The sequence below is a fragment of the Xiphias gladius genome, chromosome 14 (assembly GCF_016859285.1).
Source record: "Xiphias gladius isolate SHS-SW01 ecotype Sanya breed wild chromosome 14, ASM1685928v1, whole genome shotgun sequence".
NCBI lineage: Eukaryota > Metazoa > Chordata > Actinopteri > Istiophoriformes > Xiphiidae > Xiphias > Xiphias gladius.
The window spans coordinates 9,946,063-9,971,987 of NC_053413.1; the positions used below are offsets into that span (position 1 = coordinate 9,946,063).

General features: G+C 39.3%; 4 protein-coding genes across 4 annotated transcripts; 3 read left to right on the forward strand and 1 right to left on the reverse strand.

Annotated features, from left to right (window-relative positions):
* Positions 1-223: 223 nt before the first annotated feature.
* On the reverse strand, positions 224-1,319 carry setd9 (SET domain containing 9). Its single transcript, XM_040143274.1, has one exon. The coding sequence runs from the start codon at positions 1,239-1,241 to the stop codon at positions 381-383; it is 861 nt and encodes a 286-aa protein (XP_039999208.1). The 5' UTR covers positions 1,242-1,319; the 3' UTR covers positions 224-380.
* On the forward strand, positions 1,310-6,393 carry dcun1d1 (DCN1, defective in cullin neddylation 1, domain containing 1 (S. cerevisiae)). Its single transcript, XM_040143275.1, has 7 exons — positions 1,310-1,601; positions 2,260-2,473; positions 2,677-2,845; positions 4,691-4,821; positions 4,946-5,028; positions 5,122-5,218; positions 5,396-6,393. The coding sequence occupies exons 1-7, from the start codon at positions 1,599-1,601 to the stop codon at positions 5,470-5,472; spliced, it is 774 nt and encodes a 257-aa protein (XP_039999209.1). The 5' UTR covers positions 1,310-1,598; the 3' UTR covers positions 5,473-6,393.
* Positions 6,394-7,028: 635 nt separating this feature from the next.
* Positions 7,029-18,693, forward strand: ccdc39 (coiled-coil domain containing 39). Its single transcript, XM_040143731.1, has 21 exons — positions 7,029-7,135; positions 8,252-8,371; positions 8,476-8,622; positions 8,722-8,880; positions 9,022-9,114; positions 9,725-9,853; positions 10,021-10,212; positions 10,338-10,441; positions 10,532-10,664; positions 11,915-12,109; positions 12,245-12,409; positions 12,496-12,633; positions 14,074-14,282; positions 14,446-14,569; positions 14,693-14,852; positions 15,005-15,111; positions 16,640-16,780; positions 16,936-17,115; positions 17,292-17,380; positions 17,730-17,862; positions 18,625-18,693. The coding sequence occupies exons 1-21, from the start codon at positions 7,037-7,039 to the stop codon at positions 18,691-18,693; spliced, it is 2,886 nt and encodes a 961-aa protein (XP_039999665.1). The 5' UTR covers positions 7,029-7,036.
* A 4,389-nt stretch (positions 18,694-23,082) lies between these two features.
* On the forward strand, positions 23,083-25,754 carry wu:fc46h12 (uncharacterized protein LOC568958 homolog). The gene is made up of 5 exons (XM_040144651.1): positions 23,083-23,256; positions 23,868-23,976; positions 24,840-24,950; positions 25,423-25,501; positions 25,648-25,754. Exons 1-5 carry the CDS (start codon positions 23,159-23,161, stop codon positions 25,737-25,739), a joined length of 489 nt encoding a protein of 162 aa, XP_040000585.1. The 5' UTR covers positions 23,083-23,158; the 3' UTR covers positions 25,740-25,754.
* The last annotated feature ends 171 nt before the right edge of the window (positions 25,755-25,925 follow it).

Sequence of the window (25,925 nt, forward strand, 5' to 3'; positions counted from 1 at the left end):
GAATGCACAACTTTTACTTGTAATGGGATATTTTTAAATTAAAGTATTGCTACTTTTACTTAAGTAAAGGATCTGAATACCTCTTCTGCCACCATGGTCAAGTCTGGAATATACTGATCCTATGTGGCCTGGCCCAACTCATCTTGGATCTTTCTGTATATTCCTACATAACCCTTCAAAAGCGGTCAAATAAGAACAGTCTTGAATATTACAATAAACCATACAAGACAGGCTTTGCCTTTATTCCTTAATGGAGTATTGCTGTGTGTACAAAGAGGATGTTTTTGAAAATGAGTCATTTTGCCATTGAATACAAACAATGATGACAATGTTAATTTTCCCTCAGTTCCGACACCAAAGCTGAACAGTGTATTTTGATTCTAATGCACAATGGTGTAGTAGTTGGAGAACAGTTCCTCCCCTGCTGTAATGTCTCTGAGTGATACGAGGACAACACAGCGCAAAGGCCTCTGTATGACCTGGCTGTACTTCACATTAGGGAGATACTGGTGGAGCTCAATGGGAAACTTGTCTGGCACGTCATACTCCTGGTAGCACACGTTAGCAGGCCACTCGTTAGAGCAGTTGTTCACATACTGACCCACAGCAAGTGGGTTTTGTGGAGTGGCTGTCAGCCAGCTGGTGTCACTCATCATGAAGGGCCCTATTCTGTCCCTGCCACTGCATGACTTGAACACCATTTTGGAGATGCCTTTGTCATTTCCATCAATCAAGACACCATCAATACACCTGAATACAAAAGGGTTTCTGATGGACTGGAGGAGAATAGGCTCATAGACTTGATAGACTGTGCCAGGGTACATGGCAACTGTAGCTCCTTTGGGTACAAATCCCTTGGTGACAAACACTCCAGTTCCGGCAAAGGGCAAAGTGCTAGTCTTCCGGTCAATGCAGAATCCCAGAGAATGAAACATGGCATCATGTCCACAACCTGGATTTCCTCCATACTGCACTTCTTCATCTGTTACCTGTCTGGGAAAGTGAGTTTGGGGTGCTCGGGGCTCTGCGTGATTAGCCCCATGACTCCTGAGCAGGACTCTGAAGAGCTTTAGCAGGCTCTGCGATACCTCCTCATCTGGGACCAGTTTGTCTTTGGAGCCCTCCGTCACCTGCCGCAGAGTTTTCTCATTTTTAGACAGGTTCAGTGCAACCCAAGGCACAAATCTGTGTCTGTACGATTTCCATATGTTCTGAAATCTTTTAAGGGCAACTCTAAACATCCAGAACGACGCCTGACAGGTCGAACACGGAGGAACGATCTTATTTCCATGATTTCTACAGTCACTTCCGACAAGTTGCTTCAAAATAAAAGGGGCACTTGTTAATATTTCCAAATTCGTTTAATAACTATTGAACTTTGATAAAGTGTTACGATAAATGGGCATCATGTGTTATGCAATTGATCGAAAGCGAACAATTTACCAGTTTAGGATATGGTATAATTGAGGAGCGAGTCATTTTGTGCCTTTAGCTTGAAGAGTGATGCTTCAACCGGAAAAGTTTTTTACGTGACCCGTAAAAACTTTACACGCATTAGCCAGCTGGATGGGAGGAGAGGGAGTCGGGCGAAGACAAACATGGTAAGAAATCACTCTTTTTACTCTGGTGCCGTGGTGTAAATGTAAACAGCGCTCATACACATTAACTCTCACTTTGAGGTAATTAATGTAGTCAAGAAAGAGCACCAATGACGCTATATTCCCTCTGTATAATGCAAACAAACGTAGCTCTCTTCGTTAGCATTAGCCGAGTAGCTCACGGTGAGACTAGCCAGCTCGCCCAGTTAGCTAGCTAAGCTTGCTAGCATTTAAGCCAGCTGACAAATACATACACTGCAGCAACGTTAGCTATGAATAGATGTCGACAGGATTTTAGACTAGATTGCTTTTTCATTGTTATAATTGTAAACATACCAGCCAGCTAACACATTAAATACTGTCAGGATCGCATGTTATTGCTAGTTCTGTCACTGTTATTTAGATGTGTTTCACCATGGTTCAGTGTTTATGTGGCTAACAACGAGCCTATCCTTCGTGTTAATTATGTGACATTTTGGATGGTAAGAGTCCTGCAGTCATAAGCAGTTGTCGAAAAATTCCATGTTGGTCAACAGATAATTGTAGTTATTGTATTTGACAATTGTTTTTGATTGTGTTATTGTTCTTTGCCATAGTCTAATCGATATTATTGCAACAACAGTTTTGTTGAATAATGTGTTGCGTGCTTGTCTTTGTTCAGAACAAGCTGAAGTCCTCACAGAAGGATAAAGTTCGCCAGTTCATGATTTTCACACAATCCAATGAGAAGACTGCACTGACCTGTCTGTCACAGAATGACTGGAAACTAGATGTTGCCACGGACAAATTTTTCCAAAATCCAGAGCTCTATGTTTCAAATCTAAAGGGAGCCTTAGACAAGAAGAAGCTTGAGCAGCTTTACAACAGATACAGAGGTAAGGAAACCCTTTTTAATGTATGAGAATAAAGCACCACTACAATGCTCAAGCCAATTTCCAGTTTGTTACAAATTGTATAGAAAATAGAGTATTAAATCAACACAATGCAATATTGAAAATATTCAGTGTTATTCATTGAAAAACACTTCCATTTGGCTATGAATTAATAATCAATTCACTCTTCTAACCCCTACCCCTAGATCCTCATGATGACAACAAGATTGGAATCGATGGGATCCAGCAGTTCTGTGATGACATGGGTTTGGATCCGGCCAGTATAAGTGTCCTCCTCATAGCCTGGAAGTTCAGGGCAGCAACACAGTGCGAGTTCTCAAAACAGGAGTTCATGGATGGCATGGCTGAACAGGGGTAAGAATGCATTTTTCAGTTTGTACAAACAGAGAACAAACTTTGCTCTCTTCTGAAACTGCTCCTCTGGTTTCTGTGAAGTGGACTTAAACATTATTAATTCACAGACCACAAGTACATAGGGTGCTAGAATTCAAATGTTGACTTAAATTTGGGTAGGATTGCTGTAGATAGTACGTCCGAGAGTCATCAAAAGGATTGTGGTAAATCCTTATAAAAAGCCCTTGAATTGTGTGACTAATAATCAGAAGACATCACATTTATTAATGTATTTATTAATTTAAAAATGCAAACTCTATGCCCCTTTTTGGCGGTGAGCTCTAGATTTAATTGTGGTAATATGGCAACCATGCAGTCTTTGTAACCATAGTCACTTAAACTGTATCCCATTTAATGATCCATTCAAACATGTTAACAGTGTAGTGTGCACAGCATTTTTGAATGCTTAGATACTGTAGATACACATTAAATTTTCTGTAAAACTTACCATTGTGGAGGTTCCAGGTTTCATTTGGAGGTCACAAGTAAGCCAACTAGTTATAGTGCATTTAGGCCCCTTCAATTTTTTCACATTTTGTTATGTTGCAGCTTTATTCTTAAAAAAAAAAAAATTAAAAATTCTTTTGTCAATCTCTAGTATACACACCATAATGAAAAAGCAAAAAGCAGATTTTTAAATTTTTTGCAAATGTATTAAAGATGAAAAACTGAAATCAAAATGACAAAGTATTTAGACCCCTTGCTATGACACTTGAAATTTAGCTCAGGTGCTTCCCTGAGATGTTTCTACACCTTTACTGGTGTCCACCTGAGGTCAATTCAACTGATTGGCCATGCTTTGGAAAAGCACACACCTGTCTATATAGGGTATCGCAGCTGACAATGCATATCAGAGCAAAAACAAAGTCATGAGGTCAAAGGAACAGCCTACAGAGCTCAGAGACAGGTTCCTAAGTGCACAGAGGTCTCCATAATACTTCAGTGGAAGAAGTTTGGAACAACCGGGACCTTTCCTAGAGCTGGCTGCCCAGCCAAACTGAGCAACTGGGGGAGAAGGGCCTTGGTAAGAGAGGATATCAAGAACCCGATGGTCACTCTGGCTGAGCCCCAGAGATCTCGTGTGGAGATGGGAAAAACTTCCATTTAAAAATTACGGAGGCCTCTGTGCTCTAACAAACCTTCAATGCAGCAGATTTTTTTGTTTTGTTTTGTTTTTTGGTAGTCTTCCCCCAGATCTGTGCCTCAACACAATCCTGTCTCTGAGCTCTGTGGGGTGTTCCTCTGACCTCATGGCTTGGTTTTTGCTCTGATATGCATTGTCAGCTGTGAGACCTTTTTATGTAGAAAGGTGTGTCACTTTCCAAATCATGGCCAATCAGTTGAACTGACCTCAGGTGGACTCCGATCAAGGTCTAGAAACATCTCAAAGATGATCAAGAGAAATGGGAGGCACCTGAGCTAAGTTTCAAGTGTCATAGCAAGGGGTCTGAATACTTACGTCAATGTGATTTTATTTTATTTATTTACCCCCCCCCCCCCTTTTTTAATAAATTTGCAAAAATTTCTAAAATTCTGTTTTCAGTTTGTCATTACGGGGTCTTGAGTGTGGTTTGATGAGGGGGAAAAATGAATGCAAATAATTTATCATAAGGCTGCAACATAACAAATGTAAAAAACAGTGAAGGGGTCTGGATAATTTCTGAATGCACTGTGCTTTGTTCGACAAATCAGTTAAGTATGCAGCACAAAGTTTAGTAATTGCTCAATTTTAGATTAAACAAAGATTAATGTAATTCAATGAAATACGTCTTTGTCCAAAAATAACAGTTTGCTTTGTTTACTCAGGTGTGACAGTATAGAGAAGTTAAAAGCTCAGCTGCCAAAGATGGAGCAAGAGTTAAAGGACCAAGGGAAATTTAAGGACTTTTACCAGTTTACATTTAATTTTGCAAAGAATCCTGGCCAGAAAGGTTTGGGTAAGAGTGTGTTCATGCTCATCATATTAACAGTTTTTTGTTGTTGTTGGTGGTGGTGTTTGTTTGTTTTTTTTGTTTTTGTTTTTTTAAAATGTATATTGACCTATTTCTGGTTTTCTTACAGATTTAGAAATGGCAATTGCATATTGGAATTTAGTCCTGGTTGGAAGATTCAAGTTCCTGGACTTGTGGAACAGGTTTTTAGTTGTAAGTTAATTGTCGCACTAAAGACTACTCTAAAAATTCAAATATTCTTATTTCTCATTGTGTTGCTTCAACTTTGACCTACACCTTTTGCAGGAGCACCACAAAAGATCAATTCCTAAAGACACTTGGAACCTCTTACTAGACTTCAGCACAATGATCACAGATGACATGTCGAATTATGATGAGGAAGGTTTGTACAGTGCTCACAATCAGCTGTGTGGAAACATCTTTGACCCACAATTACTCCCTCACAAACTTTAAGAATGGTGTACACAATATTGAAATCTCACTGTTATCCATAGTCATGTCTTCACCCATGCTGGAGTCAATTTATTAAGTTAGTTTTGTTTGTTCATTCGTTCGATAGGAGCATGGCCGGTCCTTATTGATGACTTTGTGGAGTTTGCACGGCCACATATCGGGACCAAAAGCACAGCAGTTTAAGGGCTGCTCTCACTGAAAGAACATCCACATGATGTTTCTACAAAACAGAGAGCGCAGTGAATGGCGGACAAGGGGACCACACTGAGCTGAGAACTAAGTTGCCTTTTCAACCCTCAGGACTGAAATATTTTACACAGCAGAGACTTTATATGTGTGTGTGCGTGTATGTACATATATAAAAAGGCATATCTCTTTTCTTGGTCAACTTGTGGTGGTTTGGAACTTTTTATCTAAAGTATTAGGCTTTTTGTGTGCGCTCAAGCCAACTACAGAGGAGTCACCATCTTTGCCCACGTGGTTGGGCTCCGCTCAAAAGCAGGTAGATAGACACTTTTGGATTGTAATGTAAACACGAGGGTTCGCCAGGGGATGTCGGTCTTTAAATATTGAATTTTAACACTCTTGTGTGCATTCAGGATTTTGCTTTTGTTTTACAAATACATTTGTGTGACAAGTCAGTATAAAACATTGATTGTAATTTTTTAAGCATAATGCTGTTTGTTTAAACACAAATGTATAAAGATAAAATAAATGTTTCAATTTGGTATCTTTAAAGTTGCCCAGCCTCTGCGCATTTCTCTGTTTTAAAGAAAAAAGAAAAAAAAAAGAATAGATAAAGGTGATGTACTGAGCAATCATTCTTTGTAGGCTTTGGATAATGAATACTGTAGGTTGTTATGATTTAGGGCTTTCATAGATCTGAAGAACGTTTTGTTAAATTATGTCAAATGCCATCCACAATGGAAGTTATTTGTTCCTCTCACTGCAATACAAGTGCTGTTTTGTTAATGGTTTAGTAGAGGTTTTGGTTTACAATTGGCAGGTATTTACCCTTAATTATTACAATTTTCTTTCAACTTGGAGGAGGCTGTGTAACTGAATTTTTAAGCTGAATGTAGACACTGGTCTTAAAAACAATTTTAAAAAAAGCACAAGAGACTACACAAAGTTTATATCCTTTGAAGGATAAACTAATTACGCTTAGTTGATCTTTCTGTAATGTTGACAGGGCAATAATCAAGATTTGTGTTTTTTTTTTTTAAGTCCTATAAACTCAATGGAAATCTGGTTTGGGGAATGTCAAATTAATTCATGCTCATAAAAATGATCTCCCAAAAGGAAACAGAAATTATTAGTTTTGTCCTCATGGAGATACCATATGTATAGTGATTTTTGTGTTCTTTTCAACATACATACCACTCTTTAAATTTTATAAGTGTAGACTACATTTTGAGTTACCTCAGAGTACCTCGGATTCATTAACTTCAGTGAGATGTGTAAAAACAAAAAAACAAAAAAAAAACAAAAAAACCCAGACTCCTGCAGAACAACGCACAGGACAGTGTGAGGTCTCGTGCCGCGCTGCCGCGTTCTTTGTAGACTCGCGCTGCCTCCTTGCGGCCACAACACCGGAGGGCGCGTGCGGTTGCCAAGGGCGACTGACAACAGACTGCGGCTGCAACAGCTTGACAGCAGACCTGGAGAAACAACCGGCGGTGGTAGAAGGTCACTCTGAATTACCCTTTAGTTAGTCCGTAGAGGCTTCGTCTAGCAGCGCAGGAAAATGTCGAGCATTCCTAGCACGGATTTATCCGGGCTGGGCTGGGATGAGCGCTTTGCTATCCCCGAGCCCAACGCTGAAAACAAGGCTTTGATGGAGGAGGTGAGTGTGGGAAAGTCGTCGCTTACTAATTATTTATGACAACACCAATGAAATATTTAATCTTGGTAATGGTAACTGAGTAACTGATAGTCCAGCAAATTAACCCACGTGGTCAAACTAGCTTAGTTGGACGTTGGACATATGAGATCCAGACTCTAAACGATCCCAAAGTAATTTAGATTTAGGGATCGTCAAAAATGACTGACGCTAAATAAAATAAAATCAGATAAGAGATTTCGGTGCATTTAGGCAACTGGCTATTTAACTGTTACAAAATGAACATACTGGTTTAGCCACATGATAGTTTTATTCATGATTATGGCTATGATTTATTTATTTTATTTATGGTTTTAGTTTTATTCCTGTGCCATGCCAAACGTCTGGCCCATTCCACATGGGCTTACAACATACAGCTATTTACAAAAAGTTACAACATTATAAGTACATATGAATTCTTATAAATAACATTTATGTTACATCTATGTGTGGAAAAATCCATATGAGCTGTTCACTAAAAAGAACTGCTACATATCATGTTACTAAGTTAAGCTACAACATGGAGAATAGGTTGCCATACAGGAGGTTTTTTTTTTTCTTAAAGATAAATTGAACATAATGCAACATTTTTAAATGTATACTTATTTGCTTTTTGCAATTTTCTCAATTGTTTTCTCCTGAGCTAATGACATGTTTTGTGATGCCTGTTTCAACTTTTTTTTAAAATAATTGGTTCTATAGATTCCAAGTCATGTGACACATTCTCAGATTCTCTTACTGCATAGGCTCACATGAGCTTCGTCAGCTACATAATGCTTTATTTCTGTGTACCATTTAATGGGGAAAATGCTATAATGTTATTATATTGTAATCATTAAAGTGTAAGCATCTAGACCACATGGGTTTGAAAGCTATATGGTTGTTTTACGTCAATACACAATGGGAAACTAAGGAACTTTTCCAGGTAAATGATAAAATCTGTCCATGTACCGTCTCAGGACAAATGTTTGTAACTGCATATAGTGTTTGACAGCATTTTGAGACAGCTTACAAGAACAAACCTGCTGCAGAAGGTATGTCATGTATGTTATGCCTGTAATCTGTTGATTCGTATAACAGATTCGTAAAAAAGAGACGGAGCTGGCGCACCTGGGAAGCAAACTCGAGCAAAACAAGTATGAAAAGCAGTTTAAGACTGAATTCCTCAAAAATGGTAAACAAGAGCTGGAAAATACTGAGGTAGGTTTATCAGAATACAGGTGTGCATCTCGTCTGGTAATTGGGTTATAGTCACAGTGTTAGGATGTGTGGCTAATTTCTCATTTAGATTTTTCTGCATTTAGGCTCTGTGTAAGGCCAAGGAAAGAGAAGAAGAGTTGGAGAAACACCTCACAGCCCTTGCAGAGAGGGAGACCGGTCGCCTGGCACAGGAGACTGCTAAGATGGATAATGAGCTTCGATCTTTAGCAGAGAGGAGAAACATGCTAGAGGTCTATACCCTTCATAACATAACCAGAGAAACAAACATAAAGTAGCTGATGGTGCCACGTTGCTACTTTCAATGTGCTAACCTTTGTACATATCCTCAGAACCACATTTTCAAGACCAAACAGAAGCTTGAGGAGTTTAGGAACCAGATGAACTGGGACAAGCAGACCATGGATGCCTTTCTGAAGGAGGCAGCGCACAAAGATGAGGACACAATGGCCATCATCAAGTATGCCCAGCAAGATGAGCAGAGGATCAAGGTAAAAAGAAAAGATCTGTATGAAAAGAGAATCAACAAGCTGTACAATCTGTTTTCAGCAGCTGTTACTGTCCAAACTAAACTGCCCTTTACAACTCTGACTCCTCCTGAACTAATAGCTTTATAATCTCTCCTGATACAGTCACTCACTCTCGCTATAGAGAAGAAGACACTGGAAGCCAATGTAAAGCAGAAAGCACGTGACAAGGAGTTGACTGAGACTATATCTGCACAGGTACAGCAAGAAAAAACTGCACATTGTCACTGTTTATATTGCCGATTCTTGCCTAGCGTCAGTTGAAAGAAGTTTGTCACACATTTTGTTTTCATAGTGCAGCAGCATTCTCACCATAGCAACCACAGCCCAAGACCTGCTTGTGCTCAGTGCAAGAAATCATACACATTGGGAAAATTCAATATCCTAGAGAAGGAAATTCTACTTTGTTAAAAGGAAGAAGGAAGATGAGAAGGTGGTCCTAAAGCCCCATTAGCAGAACAGATTAGTTACAAATACAACATGCTTGTAAGGCAGATAAGAGGAACTGAAATGTGAAATTGAAATTGAAATATACATCCCTCAGGATATCTGCTAACAATTGTGACAGTGTAGCCCATTGCATTCATATATACATCAATCATCGTAGCACCAAGCGAATGGTTGTTTTGGAACAAAATATGTTGGTTTGACATCAAAACAACTGATTGTGCAACATTTATGTCCCAGAACATTATACTTAGTTGCTTAAGTATAAATTTGGATCTATGTTGTTCTTGACCACTAGCCCTTTGGGGGTATTAGTATTACACAATGTCTATGAAAAAAAAAATCTCTGCTTTTCCAACAGATTGCTTTGGATAAGACTACAGAGAATTTGCAGCAGGCCCACCTGGAGACACAGCAGCTCATCCACCAGTGGGAAAACACCATCAAGCAGATGAAGCAGCGTGACGCTGAGATGCAGCAGTGTGCACTGGTAAAGTCTGTGGTCTTTCACTTCTATCGATGAAAGACATGTGGACTCAAACCAACGCATATTATATTCTGAACAATAAAAGCCAACAGAATGTGAATGCACACTGAACGGTACACTTGAGTAACACCCTGTGTCTGCATTCCCATCTTGTTCCTTCATCCATCCAGCATCTTGCCCAGGCCAACCAGAACAGCAGGGAAAGGAATGCCACCATTACAGAGAGGAAGCACTTGCTGGACACTCAGAGGAACAACAACAAGGAAACTGAGAGGAAGATAACCATGGCCAACCGACAGGCTGTAAAACTGCGGCAGGGTTTGAAGGAGCAGGAGATTAACTGCAGCAGGCTGGGAGATGAGGTCAGCTTCTCGAAGAACTTCGGGCCATAGCTGAATGGGTGCTAAAAGAATCTTATACTTCATCTCACCTGTAATCTGTCTTTGTATTGTAAGAGTGAGTAAACCGATTCTCATCTGTCTTGCAGCTGGATAGTTGCAAGGGTACACTGGACAGAGCAACCTCCGATGTGGAGTCTGTCACGTCCAACATATCCAGAATGAAGAAAGACATCCAGGATAACAACAACAAGTGAGTAAAATCTTACAACATTTCTCTGTCAATAAATAATCACTCTAGCGCTTTATACACAAGCTCTGTCTGTATATGCATGCATTGTAGACTCAAGGAGGCCAGGGTGTACAATTCTGCGCTGGAGGAGAAACTTAAAGTTGTAACTCAGACTGCCCTTAGTGAGGAGGAGAGAGCTGCCCAGATGGACCAGTTTCTCAAGGATGAGGAACAGGCGATCAAGGTGAGCAGCCTGACAATCCTGAACCATGAACTCTCACATTATAACTTCTTTCTCAGTTTTTCACCACAGGACCTTTTTGCATCTCAACACACTCTTTGATTTTTACTTTAGCGGATGGCTTTTGGACACAGTCAAAATATCAACTACTGTATGTTGGTGTCCAACTTAAATGACTTTAAAGCTGCAATGGGGCATCAGTGACCTCAAACAGCGACAAAGAGAAGCATAAAAACTCAGAAGTAATTGACCTTCACATCAGTCAACCTACAAAATCGAATTGCAGTAAATAGTGTCTTTCTATGTTATCTCAGTTGCGGGAGTGGGATGCTCTGTTTAGTCATGGCCCACCCTCTTGATCCTGTTCATTGAAATTAAAAAGTTAACCATAAAGGGCTGCATTTTTTAAATTTAAATATACTCTTTGAATTGTATCTGATATGATAACATCAGGCTTTTGACACATACAAACTTTAAGGGAAAATGAGAGGTGTAATGCAATGATAGAGATGACATAGACGACAATTTATTAACCCAAAGCAGCACTGCTTGCTGTAGATATGGATGTCAAGGGCATAATGTCCACTGGGAACTGGGGGAGGGGGGCATGTTCCCCTACCGTACTAAAATCTTTTTTTTTCAGTGTCATTTCTTTGCTGAAATGTCTCTGTACATTGTCCACTCACTGTCCGGCCACCATAATCCAGTTGAGAGAAGCTCTGATTTGATAAAGAATGTCAATACATGGCTTCATGTATTACCCCCTGCTCACACCAATAAGCTTTATGCCAGCAATGTGGTCCTGGTGACTTATTTTGCCCTGGGTTTCACCCCTCAGGCTACATACATGGCTCCATACTGTGATTGGTGGAGGTTGTTGGGTTGTATGTGGCCTGAGAGGAAGTGCTTCAGACACTATGCAAACATCAAACAAACAAACAAACCAAAAATTAATTTATATTAAGATTTACACTCAAAATTCTCCTAAAAATAACTAAAATTGAACATGAATCAACTATAAGACAGTGCTCTTCGTTCTAACGATGCAAATACAACATTATCTACTCACAAAACTAACTCTGAGATGAAAGGATAATTTTACTTTTTTTGTTGGGCTTAATTAATATAAATTCATATAAATAATTAATATAAATGCATTTATATTAATAAAATTAATATAAATGCAGGGAAAAGCAGGGTTTTTTTTATGGTTACTTCCTTGTAATCCTGTGTTGGCCTGTGCTTTGCTAAAGGAGCTGGATGTCCAGCTGCATGACTGCAGAGAGGAGCTGTTTCATCGTAGAGAGCATCTGCAGGCCCTAAAGACAAAGGGGACGGATTCTGTCGCCCACGTTTCGAGGAGCAAATCCACTATCACCAGCCTGGACAGCCAGCTAAGAAAACTGGAGAAGGACTTCATAAGACAGCAGATGACTATTAGTGGGCAGGCAAGCTTACCAAAAAAACAAACAAACAAAAAAAAAACATCTACAATCACACTACCCAGCTTTACCCAGTCTGGTGCTAGACTCTGCAGTACTGTTCATAAGTTCAGATTTTCCTCTGACTTTCCTGCATTATAGGACTCCAAGATCATCTCCCTGGGTAAAAAACTGGCACGGCTGCAAGGTGACATTCACTCAGATGAAAAACAGATGCTAGACACAAAGATCGCTGAGTTGACCAAAGCACTAGAGGAGAAGAAGGAGACAGCCACCATGCTAACAAACACACTCAAGGAGTCTGAGGTCAATGTCACTGCTGGTTATCTCACTGTTCTACAAAATGAAGCACTGAAATGATCACTGCTCAAATGTCTGTCTCTCTCTGACAGGATGATATTCGCTTTTTGAAGAAAGAAATGGAAAAGTCAGACGCTCAAAAGAGAGATCTGACTGAGAAGGCAGAGGTATTAATGCTACTCTGTAATACCAATGAAAAGGAGCTGAAGAGACTCCGACTCAGGAAACAGGTAACTCACTGATGTAATAGCAGGGGTCGTGAGATCACCTGAGTCGCCGACGTTTGGTTACCATTTTAGGACTTCCTGTGTTCAAACTGTGTTTAGAAGAGCAGGCGTAAGTGCTTCTTTTCACCAAGTTTGATTTGAGGTCATATCTCACTCGGAGGGGGTCTTTCCCAATTTTTCTAGAAGGATTATTTGACTGACAGAAAATTAATTGAAGACTATTTTCATCAAATCAAAATATCACAAAAATCGAAAATTTGTTGTTATTTTATAAAATTGTTAATTGAGTAGCTTTCCCTATTTTGATTGTTAGTCAGACAAAATAAGGTATTTTAAGATCCTGTTATGGGCTTTTGCTACTTTTGCAACTAATGATTGGTTTCTTTTCTCGATGAATCTGTCAATTCTTTTGATACATCAATTGATTATTAAGCTTATAATTGTTATAAAATAGTGTAAAATGTAAATCTGTGTTTGTCAGAGCCCGAGGTGACATTTTTAAATAACATTTGACATTTTTGCTTAAAAAATAACTTGAACAGTGAGTTATTATCATTAAAAACTGTTGTTGATGAATTTTCTGTCAGTTGATGAATCTATTCATCTACTATTCTTTTCGGCACTAGAGATACAATTACATTATCACTGACATTTTATAAATCAGTTGATTAATGAAAACATTTCACTAGACAATCAAGATAATGAAAATATTCACCGCTTGCAGCTTTAATTCACATTTTAGCAAGTTCATGCAAGCTTGCCAGGAATCAATCTGTGGGCACACGTTCACTTACACACACAGTAAAAAGCTCTTTGAGGCTGTACGTAGGCCCAGCAGTGCTTTGAACTAAAGGCTAACATCAGCATGCTGACATGCTCACAATGACAGTGTGAACGTACTGATGTTTTGCAGGTATAATGTTTACGATGATCACCATCTTAGTTTATCCTGATATCATGATAGCATCTGCTAATTGGCATGAAACACAAAGTACTGCCCTTTGGATGGATGTCATTGAAGGAAAAGTCAGAGGATCACCACCATCAGCTAGATCCTTCTTCTGGGGACAATAAATGTCAGTCCAAAATTTCACAGCAATCCATCCAATAGTTCTAGAGATATTTCAATCTGAACCAAAACGGTAGATTCACCAACAGATCGACATTGCCATCCCTAAAGTCATGCTGCTAACATGGCTAAAAACCTAGCTTTATAATAAGCACATGGAAGAGGCTGCAGACCCAGAATAAATGTGCCTGAACATTAGTGAACGTTGACTGATTCCTTAAATAGCTTATGCAAGTTGTTCACTATTAATCAACTGACAATGTTAGATGAATTTGTCACTAAAAACATAGCAGGTATTATGTCATGTAGCTCAAAGAGAGCACCGTATCTGTATGCAAAAACGATAGCATGCACTATGTTGTTGACCTCAACAGGACAACATGGTGGAGCATAACATCTTGAAGATAGAGGTCAAGCGTATTAGAGATCTGCTGTACAACAAGACGGACACTGTGCTGTCTTTGGAGAAGAGGAAGCTGGAGCTGCAGAAAGCCATAAAGGAGAGGGAGGATGAGATCAAGGTCTACAAAGAGATGTTCAGCCAGCAGCTCAAAATCAGTGAGCAGGAGAGACAGAAACTCAGGTAGAAAAAACCCAGCTGTTATCTCAGATCTCATATAGGTACAACTTTGCTTTCGGTCATCTGGTTTTGACACGGCACGATGTTGCTGAGCCACTTTAGCATCCTTTCAGAGAACCTGTTTACAAAAAAAGATCACTTAATTTAGCGACGAATTCTGTTTCAGTGTTGAACTGAATGAGAAACTGTCCAAGATCGACATGATGAAGAAACGTTTTGAGGTCCTGACACTTTCAATGGCAGCTCCTGAGGGAGAGGAGGAGAAGTCGCAGACTTACTATATCACAAAGGTGGGAAGTCTTCACACACACCATCGTGTCACATGCAGAGTCTCCTGAAGGTGACCAAGGTTAGATTCTACCTGCAGTGCACACTAGCACTTTGACTGACTGCTGCTGTGTGCTTTTCACCAGGCTGCACAAGAGAAAGAGGAGCTCAAGCGGAAGGGAGACGGTCTAGATGCAAAAATACGCAAGATGGAGCTGGAAAATAAAGCTCTAGAGAACACCATCCAGTTGTTCAACAACAGTAACTCAGCCTTTCGCAAATCCCTCAACAAAGTAAATGAATCCAGTACGTATGATGAGGTTGACTGAATGACACGGAACCAGCAACTCAGCATCGACACTCTTATCAGGGAGCATCAGCAGGAACTTATGTGATTTATGTCTGTTTTTTCTGCCATCACTGATCACAAAGTAATTTCATTTTGTTTTTTGTTTTAGGTCCAGAATACCAGGAAAAACTGAAGTTAGAAGAGCAGCTGAGGGTGGCTGAAGAGACACTGAAGTACAAGAAAAGACAGGTCCAAGAGCTCCATCAGGACTTACAGGTTATTCCTATTTATAGCCAGTGTTGAGCAGACTTCTTGAAAAAGGCAGTGAGTCTCTGACTACTGAATACCTCAGCCTCAGTTAACATATCCCATCACAATTCTCACATCCTCAGAAGACTGGCTCACATTATAAACACATTAAACTCTATTGTCAAGCAATTTTAACATCACATTTGTCGCCTACTTCTCATTTATTATCAAATATGGTCAGAATACTTAATTTAATTAACTGTGGTGTTTATCTCCATGAACAAGTTTTCCTACTCTTTGTTCTACATTGGGCTGCACCAGCTGTACGTAAAGCTAATTTGTAAAGTCCTTCCTAAGTTCTTAGAAACTACTAGCTAGTTTGAAATGAGTAATTTATTAAATGTCAGAAAGGTCAGAAACGAGCTAGTAAAGACTTTAGTACTGTGTAAATCCGCTGTTAAAAGACATCTGTAGAGCTGTCCATTACACCAGGGGTTAGTTAAGGGTCCAGTACCATTGGGGCTTAAACTACATTTGTATTTTCAGCAAAAGTCCAAATATTGTCCTCTCTGGAGAATCACATGTTTTTTTTCTGGCATGTGAAGTGGATGATAACAGGGAGTTTTCAATTTTGCTGCTTATATGCAATAATATTTGCAGGACTGGCATTACTACAAGCACGGAACCTATCTCGTCACTCAAGCAAACGCAAAATACGGCAACAGATAGTTGGCCTAATAATGAAAAAAACATTTACTGTACTGAGCCTATACAGTGAGTTACTATAGAAACTGTGGTTGTCTCAGTGCAAAGATATGCTTAGTTTTACACATAAACAGAAATTTCATAGTTTCGAGAGCCATAAATTCAATGCAAAAAACAACAACAACTGTCTGCCACTGAGTAGCAGTGTATGTGAGTATAGGCCTGAAGTCACAGTGTTTCATGGAGGTGAACTTTTCTTTCCTTCAAATTCATTAGTGGACTTTGGCCATTTAGATAGTTTCTATAGATTCGATTGGAAATATCTTTCCGTGAAATTTCACCAGGACAATGGAGGTGAATGGAATTTAGCTTGTGGTGCAGCGTTTTAGAAAATTCAACAGCAACTTCTCTTTCCAGACACAGAGCTGTCGTCACTATCGAACACATTGTCTACCGTTTTCATTGGAACTACTGAGGAGATAGCCCTTATAAAAACTATCGACGGTGTGGTCTGTGGCAACCACCCCACCCATACTCAGCCCCGAGCCTCGTTGGACAAGGGCTCCTCCTCCTCCCGAATCCCAATTTAACATGGCTGTAACATACAACAACAACTCTTATCGCCTGTCTTTCTTCTTCAGTGTTACAGAAGTAACTTATTGCATTATTTAGATGTGTTCCTGTGAGAGTATTAGGTCAGAAAAAAGAAAAACTCTCTCAGCGACTCTTTCTATCTGAGTCATCTGGTGAAATTGACCTTGCATGAAACTCTGCGTCTGTGCGTGCTTCTGTGCCAGTGCTTTTCTGTGCTTACATGTACGTGTGTTTGTGTACCGCTCTCCACTTCCAGGACATGAACAATACCATGGAGAGTCTGCTGCAAGAAGAGCAGGTGGAGAAAGATAAGATAGAGCACAAACAATCCCTCATCAGTAAACTGAACAAAGAAATCACTTCCCAGCAAGAGAAAATTGAGAGAGCAGCAAAACAGGTTTGATGTAAACTGTGCACATTGTGCACTGGGAGTGAATACTAAATAAAGGAGGAATGTTGTGTGCATATGTAGTACGGGTGTCCTGGAAACAAACCTTTATTAACCATTGCCGTAGTCATAATTTAATTCTGTGTTGTCCCACTGTTTGCCAGTGCTCTAAGCTGACCAAAGAGATCCGCTCAGCAAAAAACACCAAGACTGAGACCTTTGAAGAGAAGGACATTAAGCTGAGGGAGTTAAAAGAATTCAACAAGAGCATCGATAAGATGCTGAACGAGGCCATGGAGGACAAGCCTGATCTCAGATTAGTGCTGGAGAATTACTTCCTGCAGGTATAAAACAATTGACGCAGCATTGTTTTTATAATCAGAGGATGAATTAAGCATTAAGTCACGATCTTTTGTGCTTTACTGTCAATAATGGGATTTAAGTTCAAATTTGTAGAACTTGCAGTGGCGAAAACAAAGTCGCTTTAACTTGTTTTTTCTTTTTCTGCTGCTTCTCTCAGGCCAATCTGTCTCTTCCATCTCCTTCTTCCACTCCGACCAGCCACCGGAGCTCCAAGACAAACTCTGCGCGCAGCTCTGCCTCTCTCAGGTCAGACCTTCTTCATATAACCTCTTCTCCCGGGAGTCTGATGGCAGAGAAAGGATCAGGGCTTTCTGGCTGAGTTATTGGACAGAAAATGATTGAATACTGAAGTCTTTTGTTAATGCAAAATAACCAGTCAGGTGAGAACGACTGGTTGTACTGACACTCCACACTGTGGAGAAAGAATTCCTGAATAAGATTCTCCCTTTTCTTTGTTTGTTTTAAGTAAAGGTTAAAAGATGTAGTTTAGTACTATTAAAGATCATGTGTACTTTTTTCATGCAAAAGATTGGAGATTTTCGTATGCTGCTCTTCCTTTGTATGTTCATGGCGCTGTTCTCTCTCTGTATTGCAGGTCTCCTGCATCCTCAGCCAGCAGCAGCCCAAGGGCCTCTGCCCTTCATTCCCCCGTGCTGAAGACTCTGGAGCTGGGCTTGGATCTGACTGTGACCTACCTCCACAAGCAGCAGCAGCAGGAGCAGCAGAAAGTTAAAGAACCCTTAGTTGCACCAAATAACTGGGTTGCATTACACGATGGATACAATTCTGAAATGTGTTGTGTTGTCGTACTGTATTTTGATGTGTTAAAAAAGCTTTTTATTATTAATTTGAATTTTATTAAATTTGTGATTTTCTGACTTTAGTCAATTCACTCTGTAGTTATTATATTTATTTATCTAAGTGTAATGTAGCCTGAAATGAAGATTCGGTTATCACCAAAAAAAAGACAATGTGTAGATAGACTCTAAACAAATTAACCTTTTTTTTCTTTCAATTAAAAAAAAGGAACATGATCCTTGTTTTTTTCCTTCCTGCTCTAACTGAGAGACATCTCAATAAAAAGTAGAAGAAAAATCTCAGAGCTATTGTTTGCACGCTTCCGAGTTTGCTGCCACAATTAGTTTTTGGTTGTTTTAAGCTAAACTAAAACTGTAGTTTATGGTAAAAATCTCTCTTAACCTTTCTGGACATGGATGATCTTTGGACGAATCCAGGACGGGAAATTATTTTGTGGTTTTTTTTTTTTTAGCTTTGTGGGAGCAGCAGCTAAATCTTTTTCAGTTCTTTCCCTATATTTCAAAAACCTATTTGGCTACTTATCGGCTGGTGAACTTTGAATTTCAGTGGTTAATAATAAAGGAAATCGGAACCTCAGAAGGACCAAGCTTGACAGACAAAAAAGCTTATATGGTTCCTCATATTTTATTGAACGTTGAGGGTTTTATTTTGACTTTGGTTTCCTCTTCAAGTCGTTCCACCCTGGATATTTCTTCGAAGAACTTATGTACTGTCGTTTGTACACCACACCCTTTGACTAGAGTGTAATTTCCTTGTACAGAACAAGAGTAGCCAGAGGCTCTGTGGGAGCAGAGGGAAGGCTTTCCCATGAAAGATTCCGCTCTTTTCTTTTGAAATACATAAACAGAGCTTCAAAATGCTGCTGCTGATCCTGTTTTCTGGATGTTTGGCCTCGTGTGCTGCACAGACAAGTTAGTACACTGGCAGAAATCATTAGAAAATTTAAAGGAGATCATTTTTAATATGTATACTGTGAGTAAATTTATTGAGCTGAACTTTGTGGTAAGTTAAACTGTCTAGATTTCAAAGGTGGTCTACTTTTTTTTAATGTTTCCCCAGCCTCCTTTCCCCCCTCTACCAAGGGGATGTCAACCATTACAACTGCTCCCTTTACACACTCAAACCAGGCAACAACAGTCCTTCCCACGTCTCATTCAGTAAACAATGGTAAGTGCATTTCACACTGGCGGAGGAAGATTCACCGCGAAGTCTAGCGTAATGTTGATGTTTATTTGTCCCACAGTTGTGGCATTCCTTCAGATGGCTGTTCAGTCCAGTCAGGAGCTCAATGAAACGACACTTGCTCCAGTCTTAAACAAGGTAACTCACTAACGACTAATGACTTTCATGTCCATACAGAGTTTAATATCCAATTCTGTTTTATTTTTCTGTGATAAAACATTCATAAAACCGATTCAGTATTGATCGTGCAGTACACAGTCTCATAATTATTAACTCTGCTGTGAAGCAGGAGCTGAATATAACAAGTTTAGAAATGATTTGCGTCTTTCAGCTCTATGAAATGATCCGGCAGCTCCAACCAGACCTGAACTTCACTCTGACTGTAAAGACAATCACCAAAGTCTGAAACCTTCTCATCTCATAGCTATCTGTGTGTTTGGTCACTTGTTCCATTGGTCTTGAAAATATTATCATCTATTATGCTACGTGAATAAGGAGTGGTGTCCTTTTTAATGTATGTGTCTACTGTTACTTTTGGAGTTACCCCTGAAAATGTAAGGTGTATTTTTACATTTGTTAAAGATTATTCTCTTTGAAATCCATGGAACTGAATGGAAGTGCCGTACCGACACTCAATTGGTGTTTAATTGATGAAATTAAATTGAGCAAGGCCTGATTAGGTCCAAAACTGTAATTGTACAGTTACTGCTTGTGCTTTGACTGTTGTAAGAGAGTAAAAATGCATTATGCAGTATGTTGTCAGGTTTGAAGAATCAAACTTGATTCAAGATGTTTCAAACAATCTTCACCCTTTTTCTGTACAAATGATCACTTACAAGGACACTGTGATGCACAGGAGGGTGGTGGGAAAAAAGTATAGTAAATATCTCTACAACATGAAAGCGGAGACATTATAATGTGAAATGACTGGTGTGGCTATTGTGCAATATAATCCAAATGACATTAAAGGTTATGCATCCTTTTATGTGCAGTGTTTCTCTATTTAAAATGCATAAATGTAAAGAAATGTTTACCAGTTCTCTCTTAAATTTCATAGAATTTACAGTTTTGTGAGCATCTCAGAAAACATTAAATTCAAATACAAACATTATATTTTCAGTCAGTCAGAAACATAAAAATGTAACTACTCCAGTCCTGTACGAGGCAACGCCCACACAAACATCATGCAGACAGACTTTACAAACCAAGGGTTGTCATTAGTGACAACATGTTTGATCGGCAGCAAGAGGCAGAACAGAATGACCCGAGTGTGAGTGACTTCCAGTCCAGTAACTAGATTCAAGCAGAAAATGAAAGTCGTGTTGTTCGGTATTGTAGTAAAAAGTCATTTAGATTCAGGGCACTCAAGATAATGTCACAGCCTGCTAACAACGGACTGCCCGGGGTATTCAGTGAAAGATAATGTCACAGATGACAAGCTGGACAATAAAAATGCATCCTCAGTCATCTGTGCTGAAACGTCAGCCTGTGTGAGGAGAAAAGAAGACAGACTGCATGTTTGTGCGTGTTGCTTAAAGTGAATTTACTGAGTAAAAAACATAACATCATATCATCATTTTTGGTTAGTGAGACAAAAACAAATATGATTATTATAATAATAAACAATAAAGAATTTCAAAGGAAGGTGAAGTTGTTCATTGACGTGTTCTTGATGCAGTTCGATTTTCAGCTACTAGAGGGCAACATGGACCAATAAACGCAGAAACGGTTAAGGGCCCCAACCCTCCTCTGACACCTCTGCCAAAGTATAAAAAATAAAACAAAGTATTTAGTTTGGACCGTTTCCTTTTCTTTAGTTTTTAACATCGCACCTCTCAAAAACTTCTGTGCACTTCAAAGGATCAGAAGGAAAAAATTTTTCTGGATCACTCACAGTAGCCTGTCATGCTCTATAACAAATGCTGTTTGAGTTAAGTTGAATCAATGTCATGGTATTAAAACAACAACATAAACTGACTGTGTTCAATGTGAGAATAAATAGTCAGGGTGGTGTCAGTGCTGCTGCTCTGTGAAGGAACTATTGCTCCTCTGTTTGACACGGCTCACATCTTCTGTCCCTGCTGAAGACTCTGTGTCCGTGTCTGGTTCTATTTTTCTGCTCTGAGCTTTTGCGCCAGTGCTTGAATTAGATTGTCCTCAAACCCCAGCTTCTAACCCAACAAATCTGCAAATCAAAATATATACCTGGGTTTCGAAAGCTAACGAGGGGATGTATTATTAAAATTCTTTGTAGTTTAACTGACTGAATGGTGGTCACTGTTGCTGTAGCAGCAAAAAACTGAACATCTGTCACAGGAAAGACTTTTTTTAAAACACCGATTTTACTCATGTCGTCAACCTGGGAGCCTCTTTAGGAAACAGAGGCAAACTTGGTTTCAAACCTGAAGTTCATATATAATATATATTTCGTCTTAACAACATATTACATGACTACATGTATGAGAAATGTGACAAAGCCACAGAGAATCACATGAATGTTATTCCCCTCAGCTCTACACTGTCATTTTAGCATCTTTCAGCTCATTGTTTTGGCTCTACAGCCACAACTTTACTGTTTTGGTTCACTCTCAACGATCTCATAGTGTTGCTTTTTGGCCGCAGCTGTTATCAGCAAAAGAAGCTCTAAAATTTAGCAACTAACTGGTGAACATAGCAAAACATTAAACAACTATTTATCATCTATATATATTTCCTTTGGCAGTTGATGTAGAGCGAAACAGAGCTAAAAGTAGAGTGAATGTTGGACTTAAATAGGGCAAGAAACACGGCTCCGAATGAATTCCAGTGTTGCTCAAAGTCTGCTGGACAGGTAAATCGGAAGAAAAAAAAAGGTGCTAACACGTTCGCCATATCAGCTTTAAATGTCCATGGCTAAAATGGCATCAAGCAAAATGAATATTCAGGAAAAACATTCCTCAGGTATTATTTATTATCAGTACAACAATTAAAACGTCAACTCATTTGAATGGCAGAGGCATGGCAGCATTAGCAAATAATGCAACTGTCATCATGTTTTGATGGCTAAACCCTGATTGGTGCATGGAGGTATGTGACATCAGGTTTTTCAGACAAATACAGAAATCACTGAAAAAACCAAAACAGTTCGAACTTTGGCAGAAAAGTCCGATCACATCCCTCAGAGTGAGAAACTAATTAAAAAACACAGGTTATCAGCGTCTTCAATTTACATGTTCAGCATTACTATGCACCAAGCTGACAGATATAGAGAAACCAGATGTTCCTCCCATTGTCCTTCAGTGGAAACAGTTTGTTTTGGGCCTACTTTCTACCAAAGAACTACTTCTGACAGGGCAAATGAAAACTTCTGACAGGGACGTCTGTGGATGGTTCAGAGTAGCAGAGACACTACTTTTAGAAGGAGGTGTTGCTGTTGATTTTTTTTTAAATGTAATTTTGTTAATGCTGTGAGCACCACAAATGCATGTCAGTTCACCTCCACTGTATCGGAATGGAGGCAGAAAACCCAAACTATCATACATAAGTATTATGGCCAGATGCCACCATGGTAACAAAATAAGAAAGCATGATTTCAGCGTCATATGATTTCTGTTACATACCAGGTCTCTGCAAGTTCATTTTCAGACTGATCCTAAATTGCAGCAGAATGTATAAAAATCAATCTGAAAACTTCTGATATGCTCATGGAAAGTGTTCAGCAGTGACATACAATTCATAGATAATGGGCCAAAGCAGACACGATTACCAGAATGGTCTTTTAATGTAAATAACACAAATAAACAATGCTCAAATAGCTTCTATGGGGGAGTCACATTTTTGTAAAAATATTTTTGTGTGTATGTCCAGTTTCCTCTGTAGGAATGCTGTAGTCCGTGTTAATCAATGTTGTGCTGCCCTCTTTCCCAGCTGTCCACATGACCCGCGTTCTCCCCTTTTAAGCCCTCGGAGCTGGTCAAGCCGACATTCAGACGTCCACGCACTTGAACACACACAGGATACGGGCCTGATCTACCTGCCTTCAGTATGTGCTTGAGAGTCCTGTATCTGGCTTCAGCTCTCATCCTGGGGGCCACACTCACCATCTCACTGGCAAACAGCACAGCACAGTGCAAAGTCAAGTGGTAAGGTTGATTTGTGTTTATTTATTTTATTTTTTTTAGTGTTTCTGCACAAAGAATAGAGATAGAGAACTTAGAGATTTAAATTAACCTGTGTTGAATTAAAATGTATATGAAGTGGGCAATGGTGTTGAATCTGTCAGTGATTTGCCTATTTTTCTGATGCTGTATGTAAAACTATTTTATCTGGTTATTGATATCAAGGCTGCCACTGGTGTTCTTGCTGTTAACGTTCACAGAGCAGATGCAGCGTGGTGTGACCAGCTAGGTGTAGATAATGCTTTACAATGCTGTTTGGGTTGCATGAAATTCACTGCAGTCACGGTGCAAAACCGGCCAAATGCATGTTGGACAAGGTACTTATCAATTTAGAGTTCTGTGCAGTGTAATTTCTCATGCTTGTTATCCTGGATATGGACTCATGAGACTCACATCAGTCATATCTAGTGAAGACAAACAGGAAGTTTTGGTGATTAACAGAATCTAAAGCAGGAGTCTCTTTTCTGACACATAAAGTTCATCTTTTATTCATTAGATTGTTCTCAAGAGGACTATATGAGCCTTTACGTGAACATTAAATTAACAAATCTAACACTCACTGCTCTGCTCTGCAGGTTGTTTGGCATCTCATGCAGTGATGTCTATGGAAAGCTGGTGAGCCAGATCAAGGCCTGGCAGATCAGACAGAGCTGTCTGTATGCAGGGGAGACGTGCTCGTATGAGGTCAGAAACATCTGCATTTTAATAAATAACACTTTAGGAGTCTACAAACAAGTCATTTCTGTAAAAGGAATCCACATCTTCAGCATTCATTTCAATGAGAATCAGAATGTAGGAAACTAGCCGAGGGATGTAAACATGTTAGAGGTGTCTTGACTAGAGATAGGCCATAATGCCCATACATAGAGGCTGGTGTATAAACAGAAACTGGGTGACGTTATACACAGTTGTAATAATATGAAATATGTCTTCATAGGAGAAGTTACAATTGCTGTCAAATAATGTACATTACTAAGCACTTAAAATCAGCTCACAACAACATTATAATGTTTTAAAGTATTAATTAAATGTTTAGTTAGTGACTTTAAATGGGTTAAAATAAAGTTTTACCGACCAAATAATTTTCTGTACATGTAACAGTTTTAACAAGATATTAAGCAATAAAATTAATATGTTAATACGCTTTTTTTCCCCCCAAGTTTTTAATAGCGTATAATACACAGTAAAACACTGCATGGCTTTTAGTTATTTGTCCGTGTCTTTATTTAAATTACTGATCTGCTTGTGGCCTCGCTGCAACCAGCCCCGACACAGGATCTTTCCCAACTTGCTCAAATCATAAGGATGTCTGTTATGATTTGGGCCTGACATGACTTGACTGTGAAAAAATTTTGATAAAACCTTAAATAACTTTGGCTCAGTGCTAAACTGCCATTCGCAACAGCTATTACTACTTGCATGATGCCACCAACAGCTGTGTAGGATGCATACAAAATGTCGTTGTTTCTATTCTTAATGAATTTAGCTTGAAATGTGCAGTATGCAGTGTTCCTGTCAGGCTTGACTGACTTTGAAATGTGCTGCAGCTTGTGTTGGCAGATCCTTACCTGATCAAAGCCATGCACACATCTCCCAGAACAAAGAAAGTGAACGACCTTCAGTTTCTCCTGGAGCAGTCCACCATTTGCAAAGTGACTGTGAGTACATTTTTTTTTCTGATTCAGACAATGATGCAGCTCCAACAGAACCTAAATCGTGTCTTTCCTTTACACCGACTTTATTCTATATCTCCAGCTCTGCTGCATCCACAATAAACTCTGTTCAAGACCAAAGGACTTAATTTAGTTCAAGTGAATACCATCATCAGTGTTTCTATTTGAATTAATGGAGCAGTGATAAAAAAAAAATTGGGGTTTGAATATTTAACTCATTGTATGTATCAAGTAGCTTCAATAAAATGTTGAAACTGGCAAGTAGAAAATGTGTGTGATGCTGTGAGTGAAAATGTTATTTTTCTGACTTTAAAGCCTCTTAAAGGGAAATTAAAGGGGAAAATCAGACTTCAGAAGATTAATCAGCTTTGGTCACTGACATTCCTCTTTCACGTACCATTTCCCTTCTGGCGCTTCATGAAAAAAATCATCGTCTTCTGATGTCTTTAATGTGCAGGGCGAGGCAGTGTCTGAGCTTTCCAAATATCTGGCTGACGACAACACAAACTACTGCAGCCTCCAGAACCTGATGAACGGTAAACATTCTCTCTGTTTGGCTCAATTAAGGACTGTGATACCTGGGATTTATTTGTTAATTCATGTCAGTAATTTTAATCTACGTTATAACAACTATGTGGTAATAACCATGGTTAACCACGTCTGTGTGTGTTTCTCTGCTCAGGAAGTGACCTGGTTGTTGCTGAGGGATACAAACAGTACACCAACAAGTGGATCTGCCCTGGGTTTGATAGTGCAAACTGCACCTTATCTTAGGCTGAGAGCAGATACTCCTGGCAAAAATGTCACTTCATATGTGGAATAATAAGACTTAAGAATAATAGAAGACTTCTGAGTAAACTGCATTTTTTTCTCTGTAGTTCCTAAGTGCATAATTCAGGTTTTGTGAATTTTGAAAGATGCTTTTTAATTGCATTATGAAATGACAAGTTGCAAACCACT

Coding starts and splice junctions, on each gene's coding strand:
- dcun1d1 (XM_040143275.1), top strand. Junction 2,474..2,676: donor GCTTTACAACAGATACAGAG/GTAAGGAAACCC, acceptor CCCTACCCCTAG/ATCCTCATGATGACAACAAG. Junction 5,029..5,121: donor TGTGGAACAGGTTTTTAGTT/GTAAGTTAATTG, acceptor CACCTTTTGCAG/GAGCACCACAAAAGATCAAT.
- ccdc39 (XM_040143731.1), top strand. CDS start 7,037: ATGTCGAGCATTCCTAGCACGGATTTATCCGGGCTGGGCTGGGATGAG. Junction 9,115..9,724: donor CTGAGACTATATCTGCACAG/GTACAGCAAGAA, acceptor CTTTTCCAACAG/ATTGCTTTGGATAAGACTAC. Junction 14,570..14,692: donor AGACTTACTATATCACAAAG/GTGGGAAGTCTT, acceptor GCTTTTCACCAG/GCTGCACAAGAGAAAGAGGA.
- wu:fc46h12 (XM_040144651.1), top strand. CDS start 23,159: ATGTGCTTGAGAGTCCTGTATCTGGCTTCAGCTCTCATCCTGGGGGCC. Junction 23,257..23,867: donor GCACAGTGCAAAGTCAAGTG/GTAAGGTTGATT, acceptor TCTGCTCTGCAG/GTTGTTTGGCATCTCATGCA. Junction 24,951..25,422: donor CCACCATTTGCAAAGTGACT/GTGAGTACATTT, acceptor TTTAATGTGCAG/GGCGAGGCAGTGTCTGAGCT.
- setd9 (XM_040143274.1), bottom strand. CDS start 1,241: ATGTTTAGAGTTGCCCTTAAAAGATTTCAGAACATATGGAAATCGTAC.